The 16917-nt window shown below is 57.9% G+C and overlaps 5 protein-coding genes across 5 annotated transcripts; 1 reads left to right on the top strand and 4 right to left on the bottom strand.

The window, feature by feature from the left end:
• Positions 1-171: 171 nt before the first annotated feature.
• Positions 172-5231, bottom strand: MYCTH_2312762 (uncharacterized protein). The gene is made up of 6 exons (XM_003667143.1): positions 4699-5231; positions 4587-4615; positions 4491-4533; positions 4153-4408; positions 1609-4098; positions 172-1540 (listed from the first exon to the last, which is right to left on the bottom strand). Exons 1-6 carry the CDS (start codon positions 4996-4998, stop codon positions 231-233), a joined length of 4428 nt encoding a protein of 1475 aa, XP_003667191.1. The 5' UTR covers positions 4999-5231; the 3' UTR covers positions 172-230.
• Positions 5232-7372: 2141 nt separating this feature from the next.
• Positions 7373-9766, top strand: MYCTH_84590 (uncharacterized protein). The gene is made up of 4 exons (XM_003667142.1): positions 7373-7849; positions 7923-8071; positions 8145-9124; positions 9218-9766. The coding sequence occupies exons 1-4, from the start codon at positions 7735-7737 to the stop codon at positions 9279-9281; spliced, it is 1308 nt and encodes a 435-aa protein (XP_003667190.1). The 5' UTR covers positions 7373-7734; the 3' UTR covers positions 9282-9766.
• A 404-nt stretch (positions 9767-10170) lies between these two features.
• MYCTH_2312755 (uncharacterized protein) lies at positions 10171-12371 on the bottom strand. The gene is made up of 3 exons (XM_003667141.1): positions 12148-12371; positions 11377-11982; positions 10171-11318 (listed from the first exon to the last, which is right to left on the bottom strand). The coding sequence occupies exons 1-3, from the start codon at positions 12252-12254 to the stop codon at positions 10328-10330; spliced, it is 1704 nt and encodes a 567-aa protein (XP_003667189.1). The 5' UTR covers positions 12255-12371; the 3' UTR covers positions 10171-10327.
• A 571-nt stretch (positions 12372-12942) lies between these two features.
• On the bottom strand, positions 12943-14586 carry MYCTH_2312753 (glycosyltransferase family 34 protein). The gene is made up of 3 exons (XM_003667140.1): positions 14085-14586; positions 13596-14023; positions 12943-13516 (listed from the first exon to the last, which is right to left on the bottom strand). Exons 1-3 carry the CDS (start codon positions 14383-14385, stop codon positions 13298-13300), a joined length of 948 nt encoding a protein of 315 aa, XP_003667188.1. The 5' UTR covers positions 14386-14586; the 3' UTR covers positions 12943-13297.
• A 667-nt stretch (positions 14587-15253) lies between these two features.
• Positions 15254-16905, bottom strand: MYCTH_2312751 (uncharacterized protein). Its single transcript, XM_003667139.1, has 3 exons — positions 16782-16905; positions 15747-16704; positions 15254-15695 (listed from the first exon to the last, which is right to left on the bottom strand). Exons 2-3 carry the CDS (start codon positions 16593-16595, stop codon positions 15531-15533), a joined length of 1014 nt encoding a protein of 337 aa, XP_003667187.1. The 5' UTR covers positions 16596-16704; positions 16782-16905; the 3' UTR covers positions 15254-15530.
• Between the last annotated feature and the right edge of the window lie 12 nt (positions 16906-16917).

Raw genomic sequence — 16917 nt, 5'->3', positions numbered from 1 at the left:
TACTATAAGGAGACGACGTTGAACGGAGTGTCTACGAAGCACATTGGAGAGCGATAGAAGATCCAGTACGAAATTCAATTTTTCCCACTGTCTTTTTTTTTTTCTACGAGTGATCCATCTAACCGAGCTAGATACCAGGATCCTCTTCCCGGGGCTGACCCCAGCACTCCGACAGAGCTCTCCCCCACACCACCCTTCTCCTTTGTTGTTCAAACTAATGGTACTACCAATCAGTCTTCCTTTCCCTCCTTCAGCCTCGCACATGCTTCCTCCGCAGCCCTCGTCCTCGCCTCCTCCTGGCTGAACGCGCCCTCCGCCCTGCCGACGACCTCCCCGTCGACGGCGACCTCGCACCGGAACAGCCTCTCCGCCTCCTCCCCCTCGGGGACCTGCTGCACCAGGTACCGGACGGGTCGGCTGCCCGCCAGCACGCCGAGCTCCTCCTTGGGGTGCAGCAGCCACACGCGGTCGGCCACCAGGCGGCGCATCAGCGGCAGGATCCCGATCCGCTCCGCCACCGCCTCGCACTGCCTCATGTCGCCCGAGTCCACCCACACGGCGCCCAGCAGGCTCTCGACCACGTCCGCGTGGAACTTTTGCGCCTGCAGCCGGCTCAGCAGCGACCACGGGTAGCGCGGCCCCCTCCAGAGGGCCTGCAGGATCGGCTCCCGCATGGCCGCGTGCCGGAGCGCCGTGGCGCGCTGCGCCAGACCCAGGTCTGGGGATGCATGCCGGAGGAAGGACGGTAGCGGGAGCCGGGTTTGGCGAGCGGTCACGATCACGCTTGTATTGGCACCTGCGTCCTCCCGCCCAGACGAAGAGGAGGGAAGAGTAGTAGTAGTAGTAGTAGAGGTGGTGGTGGTAACGACGTCGAATCCGTCTTGGGTGATGGCCCACTCCAAGGCGAGGAAGGCGAGGATGTCGGCGTTGACCAGCGTGGTCCGGAGAAGATGGAGGGTCGAGTTTTCGAGCGGGGTGGGGGTGGACATGTCGAAGAGAGCCTTGACGACGATGTAGTCCAGGATGGCATCCCCCAGGAACTCGAGACGGTCCAGAGAGGCGCGAATGTTCGGGCCGTTGCAAGACGGGTGGGTCATGGCCTCGACGAGGAGCGACCTCTTGGTGAAGGTGTAACCTAGCAGGGACTCCAGCGAGCGCATGGTGGCGGGGAGTGGCTCGTCGTCCGGTGCCTGGTTGTAGAGCACCTCGCGGCAGTGCTCGATGCTGTGCCACTCGAACTCTGGGAGGAACAGGGACATACATGCGAGGGCCTTGGGGGTCCCACCGCTAATGTACGACGCGCCGATGAGGGCCTCGACCACGTCGGCGAGCGTCTTGGTGGAGAGTCTTCTGGTTTCTGTTTCGGACGGCGGGTTCTCTAGGAGGTCCTCGACGTAGGCAGGCCGCCATTTGTGCATGGTGAAGGTCTTGTGAATGATGTAGCGGTCCAGACCGAAGTCGACCGCAGCGTGGAAGAGTCTCGAGTTAGACACGATCTTGTCCTTCAACCGTGACAAGAAGCCTTCTGGGTGTATGGGATCTGGTTGTCGCACGTCAATTGCTTATTAGCTTGGTGTTATTTTCGGTTCGGAAAGGAGACAAACTCACAATTGGCGGAGCAGTTGACTGCTGTACAGAACTTGAGGATCGCATCGCCAAGAAACTCTACCCGCTCGTAGTCCGTCGGTCCCCTGGCTGCGCTCGCGCTGATCGCCGCGACCACGAGGGACAGGTCGGTGATGCCTGTCGGCTCGAGTCGAGTGTCCAGCAGGTCCTTGGCCACGAGATGGACTTCGAGTGCGCGGGTGATGGCCGGGATGAACATGGCAATGTGCGCATAGACCGCCGGGATGCTGTCGGCCCGGACCTGGTCCGCAGGCAGGACCCTCGGGTACGGTTTTGTGCAGGGGGTTGGTGCCGAGTTTGGGCGCGGCCGGCGGAAGGCGCTCACCTTCTTGGGCCAGCTTTTGACAGCAACGTAGGCGGCTTCTTGGGGAGCATCGTCGAAGCCCTGGTAGGGCTTTCCGACTAGATCGGCCGCAGGTTTTGACGGGAGCCAGTCAAGATAGAAATAGGGGTGATGTTGGTTCGCGATGTCTCGGACGAGATGGGTTGGTGCGACCTTGGCCATGATCTCGGGGCTGATCTCTGTTGCGCTCATGTCGTCGAGGCGTATGTCACGGTCCAGGCAGGTGAAGCGGACGGGGAATTGCTTCTGCTGCTGAATCCGCCACCGGTGTCCAAAGGCCATGGTGAGAAGAGCAGGCGTGTGGTCAGTCTCGCTCATCGCTCCCGCCGTTGGCGTGCCCGCCTCCGGGTTCATGCGGACGAGCCACGCCGACTTGTGGTCCCAGTACAAATCAAACTGGCCCATGTACGGAACCGGCACCGGGAGTGCGAGCTCAAGTTCGGCGCAAATGGATCTGTCGTGGCTCGAAATCGTCACCCGCCTGCTAGAGATCGGGGCACCGTCCCGCCACGCCTGAGCCACGAGCGGCCAGGGGTTGAACTGCTGCCTGACGGTGACCATACCGACGCGCGGCTCGGCATCCTTCAACAGGTCGCTCTCTCGGATGGGCAGCATGTTGCGGTTCACCAGCCCGACCTCGTACAGCTTGGCGTATGCCTGAAAGGCGGCGTCCCTGCAGGCTTTCGCCTCGGACCTCCAGGCATGAAGGCTCTCAAAGGTTCGCAACTCGGGGGCCAGCGATACCGGAAGATGGACGGTAGCTTTCCGCAGGCCGGGCTGGCGGGCGTCGACCGGGTTGCCCTCCAGGTCGTGGACGACGTAAAAGGGGCTCCAGTCAACGTACTTGCGCGTCGAAAGGGTGGCGCAGAAATGCTCAAGGTGCGCCTTCGCATCGAGGATGGTGATCTGGGCGCCCGTCTCCCTGTCCCTCAGTATCGGATAGTCCAGGTCATCGCTGTCCTCGATCTGCTCCAGCCGCTTGTTCTCGCGCATGTCGTCTTCGTACTTGCGCTTCATCTCGCCCTCGAGGTTCTGCCACTGGCGAGACGAGGGGTCCGATTCATCCTCGACGAGGAGGTACAGGTGGGATGCTGACATGCGTGCTCGCCCCCGGCGTTGGATGAAAGACTTGAGGTTGTCCAGCTTGTCGAAGCAGATGACGAGATTACACGCCGGCACGTCGATTCCTTCTTCGAGCACGCTTGTCGCAACCAAAAGGTTGATTGCACCCTTTCGAAACGCCTGGAGAGCGAGCAGGTAGTCCTTTTGGCTCAGATCCAGGATGTCTCGCCTCCTCCCTGGCACTCTCGAAGTGCCGACCATGGAGCCCACTCGGTAGCGGCGCGATGTTTTGGGATGTACGGCGAGGATGTGGGACAGCACCGCGACGCTCGCCCGCTCTTTGACGAAGATGATGCCGATCGGGTTCCCCTCGTGAGACTCGAGAGCGTCGAGCAGGGCGTGCACCTTGGGCGAGAGTTCGGTCGGTGTCTCAGGAGGTGGCTGCGCGTCCAACTTGCGGAAGGCCTCCGCCAGGTATGCCCATTCTTGGTCGCCTAGACTGTCGCCCTCCTGGCTGGGAGGGTTATCTGAGCCCCTAAGGAAGGAAGAGATTACTCTGTAGATATAGTAGTCTGCGGCCCACGGCCCGAAGGTCTTCCACACCTCCCAGGCTCTTCTGCAGAACGTCTCCATCTGTGACCGGGAGTATGTCTCCTTGGTTAAGAGAACCTTCTTCAGCGTCTCCCGGCCCCGTGCTGTATTGTCGGTCAACAAATGCCGGACGAACGGATCCTGGCGGATGTCGAGCTCAAGGCACGTGTTCCTGAGCCTCAACATGGCCGGAGTCGGCTGAGCAGCGTCGTCGAGACTCGCCGCGCCTCCGTACGAGATGGTCTTCATCTCGGGGTGATTGACTTGAGCCATAAGCTCTTCCCTGTGCTTGCTCGGCGTCTTGCAGACGGCATCTAGGGTCCTCTCGAGGACTTCGAGATCGTTCAAGTTGGACGTCATCAGGGGGCTCGCCGTCAACCCCAAGATATGGGGAACGGGAAGTCCTCGGGCTTTGTTGGGTACATAGTGCTCCCTCATGAGCCTTGCGACGGGGTTGTTGCCCTTCGAGTGGTGGGCTAGCGTGGGTCAGCCGGCGGCTAACCGGGGACTGGGGATGCGATTTCACATACCTTCGTCAACAACGATAATCCCGAGAGAAGCGAGGGGAACAAGGGCATGGGTTACGGCGTCGAACAGAATCTGATAAGTTGAGACAATGATGCGGGTGTTGAAGAGGACGGCATCCCACACGCCGGGCTTGCTCGACCATGCTTCGACATTGTCGGACCCGAGTATCAGTCTAGACTGGACTCCCGGAATCTGGGCTCGGATGGTCTCAAACTGCTGCTCAGCTAGGGATACTGTTGGGGCCAGGAACCATGCAATCTAGGGGGAAGGGGGAAGCAGCAGTCAGCATTTCGAATCCGGCAGCGTTTTTTGGGGGGGGGGGGGGGGGGGCTCAAGTAACCTTGTCGCCCCGTTCGAGCTCTGCCTGGATCCGCATGATGGCGCTGGGCTTGGTGTCAACAAGGTTTCTTTCTGACCGCTGGGTCGCCCTACGTACACTTGAGTTTTCCCACTCCCGGTGTCCATCTGGGCATGATCGGTCAGCACGACTGTTCTCATGCTCGAGGTCGGAAGACGAAACGAGCATGGCATGGCGTGGCGTGGCATACCGCAACAATAACGTTTTTCTTGAGGCTCTCTTCGAGCATCTCGAGCTGGTAGGCCCTCGCCGTCATGGTTACCGTCCTTGGGGGTTCTTGGTCGGGTGTGCTGCTGCGAGAACTGTGGACGGAGTCTAAGCCCGTGGTATGTGAGGCATTGCCGCCGATGGAGGAGGGGGTGGTTTCAAGTTCATCAGCGTCCTGGACGAGAGGCTTGTCGTCGTCATTGTTGTCGTCGTCGTTGTCATCGTCGTAGCTGCTGTCAGCGTCGCGCTCTGATGAGCTCCAGCTGCTGTCTTCGGACGCCATGATCGTCATCCGGCGACGCGTGTCTGCAAGGCCACTAGGCAGATGCGTGACTGGATTCTCTGCGGATCCGCCCGCGGGGTTCAAACCCCGGAGCATTGCGGCCCGCGGATTCATGACGCGGCTGCCATTCGGTGTCGGCGCTTGAGGGAGATCCAGACCTAGTACGACGTGCGGGGCCAAGCTTGCTTCAATAGTCGCTGAACCTATGCAGTGAATAAATCCAAATTTTCTTTGAGATCCTGTCGCGGTTTACATATTGTTTAAATCGTTCGGTGATTGTCACCGAAGCAGCACTGTTGACCGATTTTTGATTGGGTTGGGCTGCAATCGACAGTGAGGCCCGCAACCAACCGCTACGCGGTTGCCTCGCACATGAGAGGGCGGGTGATGGCAGGCCTCAAGATCAAGGTTAGGTAGGTGCCTGGATTCCTGTCGAGGCAGACGCTTGCCATCGTCGCCTTCTGTGTAAGTCTGATGACTCTCAGGCATCCATGGCAACTTGTTGAATCAAAGTGGGAACACTGTGACGCGCATATCTTCTCGCCTTTCTCAATCGAGGCCACCAAGTCCGCACCGCACATGCCATCTTCTCTCCCATCACCTACCGCCCATTTCACGCGCACCGCTCCGACGGCCAGATGCAACCGGACAATGTGCGACGCCCTTTCTGCCGACGATTCTGTCGCACAACCCCCGAGAGTGACGAGTTGACAGCCGAGATCCGTCCACTTGGCAGTCACCCGCTGACGGGCTCCGGATCGTATAACGGGGTAGATGTGATGAACGCGTGGGAGATGTGCTATACGCTGTAGTGCATTCCCGTTGTCACCCACCTGCATGCCCCGCGTGTGATGCGTCTCGGTATGATGTGTTCGGCGAGTGGCCGATTATAAAGAACGAAACGACCTTCTAGCCGCAGCTACGGGACGGGGTTACTGCTTTCTCTGCTTTGACGAGTTATTAAGTGGGGTTAGCATTGACGAGCAGAACCTACCTAACAATGCAGATATCGCATCTTGAGTCACTTTCACTACGCAGTAGCGATTGTGGAGAATTCGCCAAGCAAAAGAATAACTAAGAGTAGCCCAGGTCCTGGCACATTGGTAGACGGATGGTTTAGAGATGCTAGTCGGCCATAGAAAGCCCCAACACTGGCGCTGGGGGACTATGTCAGTACTTACACCATGGAGTACTTAGCCTTGATGAGGAGCTTGGTAAGAGGATGCCGCTTGCCCTACTTTTTCCTCCAGGACCCGGTTTGTTGGCTCTGATCGTTTCTTACCCATACATGTCTCCTGTCCCTTTTTCTTTCCTCCGCTTGTTTCCCGCCCTTCTGCTTCTCTTCAGGGTCGAAAGCGGCGAAACCTTTGGCACTCCGCTGAGTAACGAATCAGCAAGGATTGGTCCATTCACATAGTGCATGTACTGTATAGCACATACAAAAAGGGCAGAGCCTGGTTTGTTACCAGCGAGCTACTTATTCCTATCCGTGGTACGATGGGATTCAACGCGTTGATTTTGCTTTGGAAACCTCTCTGAGAGGCACATGAATGCTTAAACTACTGATTCCACCGAACGTTTAAGCATCGTATCGAACGATGTCCAGCGGCCTGCAGATCTTGGGTGAACGGCCGGAAGGTCTCGGTTGTACACGGATTACACACGGTACGAATTTTTCCGTCTTGCATGACACTCGGAGTAATCCGCAGTTACTTAAAACACCAAGGTACTTACCTACAGCTAACCTTTGGAACTGCTTTCCCCGCTGTGGGGCATATTTCAGGTACCTCCGTGCATGTAGCGATACTATACGGAATACGAGTATTCCGTCATATTCAAGCGCCACCAAAGGCGACCCTTCTATATACAATCAGTTTCCTTATATACGTTTAACTACCTACCTTACGCTATAAAAGGTATGTCAGTGTTATGTGTGATATATCTGAGTATAGAGTGCAAAAAAGTGCTACCCCAGCCTTGGTGCAGGTGAGATAGTTGCTTCAGACTCTCGCGTGCACAACCCCCTGCTTCTGGTACGAGATTCCTACCAATAGTGTAGACGCACTATATTGACGCCCGGACCAGCTCCTTTGCACGCACTCCATTCTAGTGTACTCCGTGCATACAAGTAGCGTACGGTACCTAGTGTAAACCGTAGTTACGTACATAGTATTTCAGGTACCTTACATGCCACTAGGAAGCGAGGGACAGCCGGGGGCCGAGTCACCGCAGCCAACCCAGAGAGCTCCAGCGGCAAAACACACGAGCATCTGACGCACCCGCAATGCCGACGTTCCAAGTTTAAACTTGAGCTTCCGTTGCCCCGCCCGGGCGACCTCTTTTCCTCGTCCACAACACTTGAGAACGGCCGGTCCCGTCTTGTTCCTATGCTGACGCAGATGCCGGATTTTGCGAGCCATTGCGGGATTGCAGCAGTTTAAAACTACCGAATAACCTACTGCATTGCTCTACCGCTTGGCCAGTACCGTCCTCCCCGCTTGCGTCATTGGACGGTGCTCAGATCTCCATTCCGCTTGCCTCGGCTTAGCCGCAACACCCGGACGCCCGTCCTCGACTCCACGCCCGACTACGCCCGGGCCCTGATCCGACGCGCCCAGCGGTAGCCGGCACTTCCAACACAGCAACCGAAAGCGCGCCCTTTCTGCTCCCATGCTGCACGCCGCACGACCAGAGCATCATCCACCGTGTACCATTGGCGCAACCTGAGCCGCCAACATGTCGTGGAAAAAGAGCGAGCGCCTGATGGAGACCATCCGGCACTATGCCAGCTTCCCAGCGACCGGCGTGAGCCTGCGCCAGATGGTCCAGTTCGGCGAGAAGCCGTCTGCTGGTGAGCCGGCCCCTTGCTCCGTTCTGCATCTTTTGACGGCGTCCAGGCTCTGATTCTGACGTTGGCCTGCAAGGGACCCTGTTCCGCGCCTCGCAGTTCCTCGCCGAGGAGCTGCCCATCCGGCTCGCCCATCGCGTCCAAGAGCTCGAGACGCTTCCGGATGGCCTGAATGAGATGCCGTCGGTGAAGAAGGTGGCCGATTGGTATGCGCAGTCGTTCGAGGTATGACACCCGGTGCTCTGCCGCTCTCGCTCCGCCGGGGATTGTATGACTCACCAAAAGCTTTCCTATACAGGAAATCACCTCGCTACCCAGACCAGAGCTCAGCAAAGACGTGCGGGAGAGATTGATGAGGCCCTCGAGGAACGCAGGAAAGGGCACTTCATGGCTGAGTGAGGCAACACCGAACCCGAGCATCGAAGAGGGACAGTACAACTCGTTCAACGGCAACGGCAACGGCAAGAACAAGTTCGCCGCGACGAGGAGGTATTTTGCAATGGTGGACGACACGGGCGACTGGCCGCCCGAGCTGCAGCTGTACAACCAGAAGTTCGCTCAAACGCTGCGCCGAGTCAAGCGGAGACACGACAGCGTCGTCACCACCATGGCACAGGGCATCCTCGAGTACAAACGCAAACGGCAACGGATGCAGATCGACAACAACATACAGTCCTTCCTGGACCGCTTCTACATGTCTCGCATTGGAATACGTATGCTCATCGGCCAGCACATTGCTCTGACGGACCAGAGCCACCACCGCGATCCGTCCTATGTCGGCATCATCTGCACCAAGACGTACGTCAGGGATCTGGCCCAGGAGGCCATCGAGAACGCGCGCTTCGTCTGCGAGGACCACTACGGCTTGTTTGAGGCGCCCAAGATCCAGCTCGTGTGCGATCCAAACCTCAACTTCATGTATGTGCCAGGTCACCTGTCGCACATGCTCTTCGAGACGCTCAAGAACTCGCTGCGCGCCGTCGTCGAGACGCACGGCCAAGATAAACAAGAGTTTCCCGTCACCAAGGTGATCGTGGCCGAGGGCAAGGAGGACATCACGATCAAGATCTCGGACGAGGGCGGCGGCATCCCGCGGAGCGCCATCCCGCTGGTCTGGACCTACATGTACACCACCGTCGACCGGACGCCGAACCTTGACCCGGACTTTGACAAGAGCGATTTCAAGGCGCCCATGGCCGGGTTCGGCTACGGCCTCCCCATATCACGCCTGTACGCGAGGTATTTCGGTGGTGATTTGAAGCTCATCAGCATGGAAGGGTATGCGCGCACACCCCCCTTCCCCCCTTCCCCACCAACTCAGTTCCCTGTTTCGTTCATTTCTCTTTGCTGACTTTACAACCCCTCTCTCAGCTACGGCACGGACGTCTACCTCCATCTGAACCGCCTATCAAGCTCGTCGGAGCCGCTGCAATAGGAATTCGCAGTCATGAGGGGGACTGGTACGTCTGCATCGCCCCGAGGATTGACGCTGCCAATGCGATACCTGATGCGCAAGCGCCTCAAGAACCCGGCCCCGCTCGAGATCCCCGAGCGCAGGCAGGTCGGCGACGTCGAGGCCATTTTCGGATCGTCGCCGTCGGAGGGCGAGGCTACCCACCGCCAGCAGCAGCAGTCTTATTACCCGGCTCGTGGCAGTGATAGTGAGCTTTGAGACAAGAGTTCTTGCTACTGCTTACCGCTGCTACCGCTGCTGCTTACACACACGATTGGCGAGATGTTATGAAAAAGGTTGGGTCGGACGGACTTGGCTGGCAGAGCCTTTCTCGGTCAAAGAACCGCATGCCCAACCAATTTTTTTTCCCCCCAACCCGTTTGAACTTCTAGTAGATCGGCTGATTCTGGGGTTATGGATGGACATACACTGATTGATGTCGGCACGACCTAAAAAAAAAATTCTGCATGTGAACACGGCGCTTTTCAATAGGATGGGAACAGGGGTGGGCGGGCTCTCGTCTGACTCAACCTTGTGTTGGAGGGGATAGACCGGTCGTCGCTTCGCTGCTTCTCGTCCCATCGGTTGTAGGAATACAGTAGGATATTTGACGTCGCCGTGATGGGATTTGCAGGATGATTGATGATGACTTTTGTAGTTGGGGGGAAGGTGGAGGCTAGAATGAGAAGACGAAGGGAAGTATTTGAGGGACATTTTACTTGTACATACATACACGGGGCACCACCGTGTTGTTGAACAAGTATGTATGTATCTAAGCCAACGCTTCAGTGTATGTATTACCTTAATTTTTTTTACCTGTCAATGACACTACGCGCTGTTTGCTTAGGTTATTCTAAATCACCACATAAGCCTCCCTTTCTCCCCTTTGACTGAGTTATGCAAGAGATAAGCGTAGTCACCCATCCATTCAGGCCATCCATCGAGTCGTCGGTTCATCCACTCATCCATCCATGCATACATATATTCCGCTCAGCCCAAACCGGGCGCCGAAGCGGCACAGAGAGAGACTATGCCTTATACAACAGGTCCAAGAAACCCTTCGCCATGTCCACCACGACGCTTTTGTTCGGCAACGACCCGGCGACGCCGTACAGCGCCGCGGTATCCCCGCCCCCGCTCTGGACCTTCTTGCCTTCGACGAGGCGCGCGCGCTCCTTCTCGCGCTCCGCTTCGACGACGGCCTCGAGGTCGGCAGCCAGGCGCTCCCAGACCTTGACGATGGGCAGAGTGAGGGCGACGTGGATGGCGGGTGGGTTCTGCAGGGCGTTGAGGTGCCAGCCGCGCGCCGTCATACCGTCGGCGATGTCGTAGATGTTGAGGTTGCGCGAGCGGAAGGCGATGACCGAGACCAGCGGGTTGCCGAGGACCTCGAGCTCGGCGGAAAGGGCGGGAGAGGTGTTGATGTGGTTGAGGAGCTTCTTGGCGGTGCCGACAATCTGCTTGCAGGACTCGAGGTAGCCCGCCTCGCCGACCGACACCAGACTGGCCCAGCAGCCGGCGATGAGCGCGCCCGGCCGCGATCCGGCCATGCCCGGAGAGGCGTAGACGCCACCGGACCACGATGGGTCGACAAAGTACTGGTAGGCGCGCAGGGCTTGGGTGCGGTAGAGGACGGTGCTGTTTCCCTTTGGCGCGAAGCCGTACTTGTGAGTATCGCAGCTGATGGAGGTGACGCCCTTGAGGCGGAAGTCGAAGGGGACCGTCTCGAAGCCGGCCTTGTCGAGGAAGGGGACGAGGAAGGAGCCCAGGCAGCAGTCGACGTGCAGCGGGAGGCGCTTCTTAAGTGCGAGCTTGGAGAGCGCCGAGATGTCGTCGATGATGCCGTGCGGGAAGTTGGGAGCCGAGCCGACGAGGAGGATGGTGTTGCTGTTGATGAGGCGGGCGACGCGCTTAACGTCGACTTGGTAGCTCGGTGCAGGGCAGGCCACGACGTGGATCTTGATCTTGAAGTACTCGCCTGCTTTGCGGAAGGCCGTGTGGGCCGTCTCGGGGAGGATCCTGGGGACGGTTAGCAATGAAAAGAGGGAGAGGGGCCAAAGGAGGGTGTATATCTTACATTTCCGGCTCCGTGACACCCCGCTCGACGTATGCCTTCTGCCTCGCGCTGAGGCAAGCCATCAGAATACTCTCGGTTCCGCCGCTCGTGCTCACGCCTGCAGCACCCGGGGGCGCATTGAACAGGCTCAGGACCATGGCGACCACCTCTGCCTCCATCTTCCTCACACCGGGGAACACATCTGGGTGGATCGGGTTCGCCACGGTAAACTTCCCATACGCCTCGGTCTGGAGCTTCAGCAGGTCGTCCTCGCCATGGTACACGGCGCCCGAGACGTAGCCGTCCTCCCAGCGCGTGTGGTCCATGGTGGCGAGAGCCTCGAGCTCCTTGCGCACGGCGTCCTCGGCCCAGCCCTCCTTGGGCAGCGTCAGGTAGCGGGTCGCGTTGGCGGGCACCATCTTGGTCTGCAGCTTGGAGAGAGCCTCATCGACCTGCTTGCGCACCTGGGTGCGCACGCCCGGCATCCGCAGAAACAAGCCGTACAAGGCGCGGCGCGCGTCGGCGTACAACTCAGCCAGCGTGCCGAGCAGCCCGCGGCCCTTGAGCTTCCACAGCGCGCGGCGGGTCCATCGCAGGAGGAAGAGGAAGAAGACGATGTTGCGGATTCTGAATCGATGGCAAGTTAGTGATAACTACATCTTCTATGACCAGTTGGCTCTGTCGGAAGTGAAAAGGCCCAAACGGCTGCGGCCGAGTGCGAGTTTTTGGGGTGTGGTCAGGGACGGAACGGGACGGGAAGAGTTGCAGCGTTAAGAACGGGCAGCCACTGACAGGTCCAGATTGAGCATCAGCGACGGGTCCCAGCCCGCCCGAGATCTCCTCCGGACGGTATTGAAACCCTCTCGCAGGCTGACGGGTAAGCGCGACGTTCCGGGCATCTTTGCGACTCCAGGAGCGGTCGGAAAACGGTCGAGGGCCGCCACGCGCAACAACTTCCGCAGAACCTGGAAGACGGTTTCGGGAGCTGCGGGAAGACGATTGTCAATGGAGCTCGGCTCTTTCCCATCAAGGATCAGGGCTTAGAGCGGAGCGTACCCCGGCCTTTTTGCATGTTGCAGGCGTTCTGGGCCCCCACACCCTGTCGGCTCTCCGCGGCTGCCGTTTGGGGGGACATTGCCCTGTTAATGCATGTCATGGCCCCGCTAATCATGCCGCTATCCGAGCTTCACATGCCAAAAGGCATTCCGGGGTCTCGTTTTTGGCCATTCGACCTATCGCCGGAGCGCACCTGGCTTTTCATTGGCAGAACGGGCGGGCAGTCTACTCTGGCACCACACTTACAAAGTACTCGTACGGAGTATAGCCGAGTCTGTTCTACCTTCCATCCACAACAAGGCTGCCTACGCTAGTGCAGTGTGATTCGGACATAGGTGCAAATTTGGTGTTGTCTCTCCGTGGTGTGACCTCATCGGACGCTGTAATCGTGGAGAAACCCTGTCCCTAACTGTACTGTCAATTACTAGCTCCCGACAATGTCTGGTACACTACGGCTCCCCGTGATAGCGCATTGGCTTGAGATGCGTTTGGTCAGCGGCATTCCAAGTCTGAGTACGGAGTGTATCGAAGGTGATTCCGAATGCCCAAGATAGGCCTGGATATGCTCCTTTTGCGTGCAGCGTATGAGTCCATTACACGGACTATCTCCTCACCATCTCGGTAGAAGCAAGAAGGCTTAAGATTAACGGCATCAAACTACCCAACAACTCCTTTGTCATGCCCTCTTCCAAATCAATGCTTGTTGCTCCTGTGTTTTCCAGGGCTAACCAGCCACCCGTCCCGTGTCGCAAACCCTCCAACGCCGGAGTCATAATATCACAAAAGTTCCAAGCCGCGGACTAGTTGCAGTCGAGAGCTAGTCCACGCTGTCAGAGGCGCGCGAAAGCCACCCTTCGGAGCCATTACCCACTGAAATCCCGTCCTCTCATGTGCTCGCAAACGCATTCTGCCACGCCTGCACAAACGGCCGGGATTGGGACTCGCATGCCTCTGGCCCGGAGTCGGCGCAATCGGGAAAGCCGATGACAAAGTCGCCATCTCTGTATAGCTCCTCCTGTTTGCCCTTGACGTAGGAGTTGAGGACGCGCTGGTCTACGATTGCCAGCCGAGAAAGGATAGTGGGGTGCCACTGCACAATGTGTTCCTGAAAGCGCTGATTAGCAAATGTGCCCGGGAAAGGAAGTGGAGAATGAAAACCGGGAAAAAAAAATCGAAGAGCGTACCAAGGCATGCGTCTCGGCCTTCTGAAAGGCGTAGCTTCGATACAGCGGACCAAACCAGGTTTGGAGGAAGAAGCGTGCCCACTCGCCGTTGCGCAAGATCACGCTGCTCGACGTCAAACCCTCCTTATCCTGCGTGAGCACCAGGTCCACGTCCTGGCCCTTTAGGTGGCTAAACGTCTTAATGATGCTGTCCGGCGGGACGACGGGGAGATCCCTCTTCATCATCTCGTCGAGCTTCGCCGGCTGCATGATGTCGTCCTCGATCTTGATGTTTGGGTTCATAATGAAACCGCTGGCATCAAGGAACCAGATGTAACGAGCGTCCGGAAACTTGGTTAGTGCGTCCAGCATGGCGACCACGCGCGCCCAGGAGAACGGTGAGCCTCCCAGGTCGTAGTCGCCAATCTTGGCAAGGAGAGTCTTGTAGCCTGTGCTGCCCCGTCAGCATACCCGCCTTCAAGAGCCCGCGGCTGCCGCTGATTGCCGTACCATGCTTCTCGGCATACTGCAGCCTGTTCCGCTTGACCGTTTCCAGATACGCGCCGTTGTATCTGCTTGCATCTAGCACCGTCACCAGCACGACGGGCGGGTCGCCCTTGGGTACACGGGGTGACGGCACGGCATGCCACCCACTGTCTGACCGGGTAAGTAGGTAGATAAAGGTGAGGAAGACGAGCCCTGCGAGCGCAAAGAGTTTCGCGCGTGTTTTCCGGAGGCCGGGCAAGCGGGATGTGCGCGGGAGGTATGGTGGAGGCCGCGATGTCTTTCGCGGGGGGAGAGCGAAATGCATCGCGGGCAATGGGAGGCCCGGGGAGCGATTCCCTAGGCCCAAGTTGCGAGTCCAATTGTGCCGGGGATCAACCTGCTTGTGGATCGTCGGTCGAAAACCGGTGACGGGGGCAGAGGCTCGCGAGCTGATCGAGGAGCGCTCTTTCAGAGAACAGCAAAAGGTTGGATAATGACTCTGATTTCGTTCGAGTTCGAGCGAATGGATAATTTCGGGAGTATCTTGGTTCGGGAGGAAGATCGGTCAAAGATGGGTGCGCTCGATCGGTTGATAGGACGGCTCTGTGGACCGGCAGACACGTTTGTCAGGGGGGACTTGGGAGAGATTTCCAGGTCGGGTTGCACAGGGGTTCGCTCAAGGCATTGGCGGGAGTGGACAGGTTTGTTCGGCAGGTTCGTCGACAGGCTACCTCGAGCGCCCAGCAGATGAGAGATGGCCTTTGCCGTGCGAAGGGGATATCATCACGGGAGGCTTCCTCTCAAACGCGGTCGAATCGCGCTTGCTGAGCAGTGCGGATGATGGAAATTGGTTGCCGATAAGCTTATCGCTTGTTGTAACTATACCCCTAACCCTGAACACCCGCTGCTCTCCGAATCGAGCTTCATCGCGAACAGACGCCAGAACAAGGAGAAAATGGTTAGAAATAAACAGGCCAGTTGATCTAGGCCATAGCCATGTGGCTTTGAGGAAGACATTCTGAGCTAAAGATACACATTCGGAAACCAATCTCTATTGGCGGCTCAAGAAGCAGCGGCATGTTAAATTATATCAATACATAGATGCAAATTATATAACCTTTGACTTGAATTAGGCATGTATGAACCCAGCCTTCAAGCAACCCATCCAGATACAACTGGCAAAAAACGCCAGGGCAGCAGAGACAGATTCGAGAGACCCCAAAGAGCTCCCAATTGCAGGCACTGATTCACGCATTCGCGCCGAACCCCGATGAGAGCAGGGCAAGACGCCCCGTTCTCAGGGCGGCAGCGAAGCTTGATCTCTGCACACAGACTAGTTGCCACAACACGGAGGAGCAGCCGTGACAACTTAAGAGTGCGCAGTGATGGTGATGATGGGGCACTCGGCGAAGCTGAGACAAGGCGAAATTTTAAGAGGTTGCTATTAGTACATAACACCGGACAAGCGTTCTACCTATCCTTTTTCGACTCGTTGGTTGCTGTCTCGGGTGCGGCGGCACCTGGAACATCGTCCGCTTCATCATCGTCCGGGTCATCTTCCTGGACATCAACGACACGGTCGCTAGCCTTCTCAAGAGTCTTGGCCATGAGATGGTTCACAAACTTCCACGTTGCCTACAACACTCGTTAGCGTATTGCGGGAAACCGTAAGGGAGCCATACTCACCCCCAAGAACGTCAGTACGCCAACCAGAACAAGGCCCCAGTTGATCTGTTCTAGCCTGTCCCTTCCGGCACCTCTCCGTCGACGGTATCCACCGAACCGTATGTTGAACCAGTGCCACGGTGACATAAAATACATGGTCTTGAGGAAGCCAAGAAGCCCGAGGGAGAGGAACCCCTTCAAGAAGTGGAGGGACCAGCTCCCAGGCCCTTCGTCCGGCAAGACGGGCTCATCGTAATCAAAGTCAATGTCCAGCAGGCCCCCGACGAGGCTGCCAAACGGATCTTCCCAGAAGCCAATGATGGGATCGGCAATGAATCCGAGGATGAAGACGGTGAAGACCAAGATGGCCACGGTCAGGGTGACCCGGAGGACCTTGCTGGACAGCCATCGGCCCCACCGCAGCCGCTCGAGGCGGTACTCGAACTGGCAGGTCGGGCACCGCCAGTAGTTCCTGTCGGATAGAGGCGCCGCGTTCCTCCAGGCCCGCAGACACCCCTCGTGGACGTACTTCTGCGAGCCCTTGCATTTGCACGGGCTCATGAGGCGGCCTAGCTCGGGGTCCTCGGATACATAGCGCACGCGCGCCTTGGATGAGAAGACCCGGCCCGCGAGCGAGTCGTCAATGACCGTCGTGGGATAGACAACCTCGAGACAGATGCGGCAGGTTCGCGGCTTGTAGTGACGATGGCGCTGCCTCTGCGTGGGCGTGGGACCGGACGATGGGGGGGTTGACGAGCTGGTAGCGCGGCGCGTTTGTTCATCGACTGCCGGAGTCGTCGCTTCGCGGTTAGCCTGCGAATTCACTCCAGATGGCCAGCCCCATTGTGGTCGGAACGCTTCCGAAGCCATCGTTCGTAAGGCTGTACAGCTGTTGGTGATGGTAAGAGGTTCGTGTCGACGACAAGGTGAAGGATACGCTTCCTGAAACGCCGAGGTTGGGCACTCGGGCGCTATGAACCTGGAAAGCCATCGAAAGATGACAGGTGTCAGACTGCGCCAGCTGGTCTGGGCAGTGGGCGGTGGGCTCTGTCGCACATCGGATTCCCACAAGGAGGATGCCACTGAAGGCTCACATCCCAAAGCTAGCTAGCACAAGTGAACAGCCGCTAGCTCACACCGGTCTCGTCTGAGAGCTGCACATTGCTCGGACTGATTTTGCTAAGAGAAAAAA

The sequence above is a fragment of the Thermothelomyces thermophilus genome, chromosome 7, assembly GCF_000226095.1.
Source record: "Thermothelomyces thermophilus ATCC 42464 chromosome 7, complete sequence".
Classification (NCBI taxonomy): Eukaryota; Fungi; Ascomycota; class Sordariomycetes; order Sordariales; family Chaetomiaceae; genus Thermothelomyces; species Thermothelomyces thermophilus.
Note: the sequence above shows the minus strand (reverse complement) of the source record. Positions and strands in the feature narration are given on the sequence as shown.

Bases quoted from the DNA above. Each gene is read 5' to 3' on its own strand.
- MYCTH_2312762 (XM_003667143.1), bottom strand. From the start codon at position 4,998: ATGGCGTCCGAAGACAGCAGCTGGAGCTCATCAGAGCGCGACGCTGAC. The intron at 4,616-4,698 runs GTATGCCACGCC...GATCATGCCCAG, and splicing joins AGAAAAACGTTATTGTTGCG to ATGGACACCGGGAGTGGGAA. The intron at 1,541-1,608 runs GTGAGTTTGTCT...TGCGACAACCAG, and splicing joins AGTCAACTGCTCCGCCAATT to ATCCCATACACCCAGAAGGC.
- MYCTH_84590 (XM_003667142.1), top strand. From the start codon at position 7,735: ATGTCGTGGAAAAAGAGCGAGCGCCTGATGGAGACCATCCGGCACTAT. The intron at 7,850-7,922 runs GTGAGCCGGCCC...TTGGCCTGCAAG, and splicing joins CGGCGAGAAGCCGTCTGCTG to GGACCCTGTTCCGCGCCTCG. The intron at 8,072-8,144 runs GTATGACACCCG...TTTCCTATACAG, and splicing joins GGTATGCGCAGTCGTTCGAG to GAAATCACCTCGCTACCCAG.
- MYCTH_2312755 (XM_003667141.1), bottom strand. From the start codon at position 12,254: ATGCCCGGAACGTCGCGCTTACCCGTCAGCCTGCGAGAGGGTTTCAAT. The intron at 11,983-12,147 runs GTCAGTGGCTGC...CCATCGATTCAG, and splicing joins CTGATGCTCAATCTGGACCT to AATCCGCAACATCGTCTTCT. The intron at 11,319-11,376 runs GTAAGATATACA...AACCGTCCCCAG, and splicing joins GGTGTCACGGAGCCGGAAAT to GATCCTCCCCGAGACGGCCC.
- MYCTH_2312753 (XM_003667140.1), bottom strand. From the start codon at position 14,385: ATGCATTTCGCTCTCCCCCCGCGAAAGACATCGCGGCCTCCACCATAC. The intron at 14,024-14,084 runs GTACGGCAATCA...GGGGCAGCACAG, and splicing joins GCAGTATGCCGAGAAGCATG to GCTACAAGACTCTCCTTGCC. The intron at 13,517-13,595 runs GTACGCTCTTCG...CAGCGCTTTCAG, and splicing joins AGGCCGAGACGCATGCCTTG to GAACACATTGTGCAGTGGCA.
- MYCTH_2312751 (XM_003667139.1), bottom strand. From the start codon at position 16,595: ATGGCTTCGGAAGCGTTCCGACCACAATGGGGCTGGCCATCTGGAGTG. The intron at 15,696-15,746 runs GTGAGTATGGCT...CGAGTGTTGTAG, and splicing joins GCGTACTGACGTTCTTGGGG to GCAACGTGGAAGTTTGTGAA.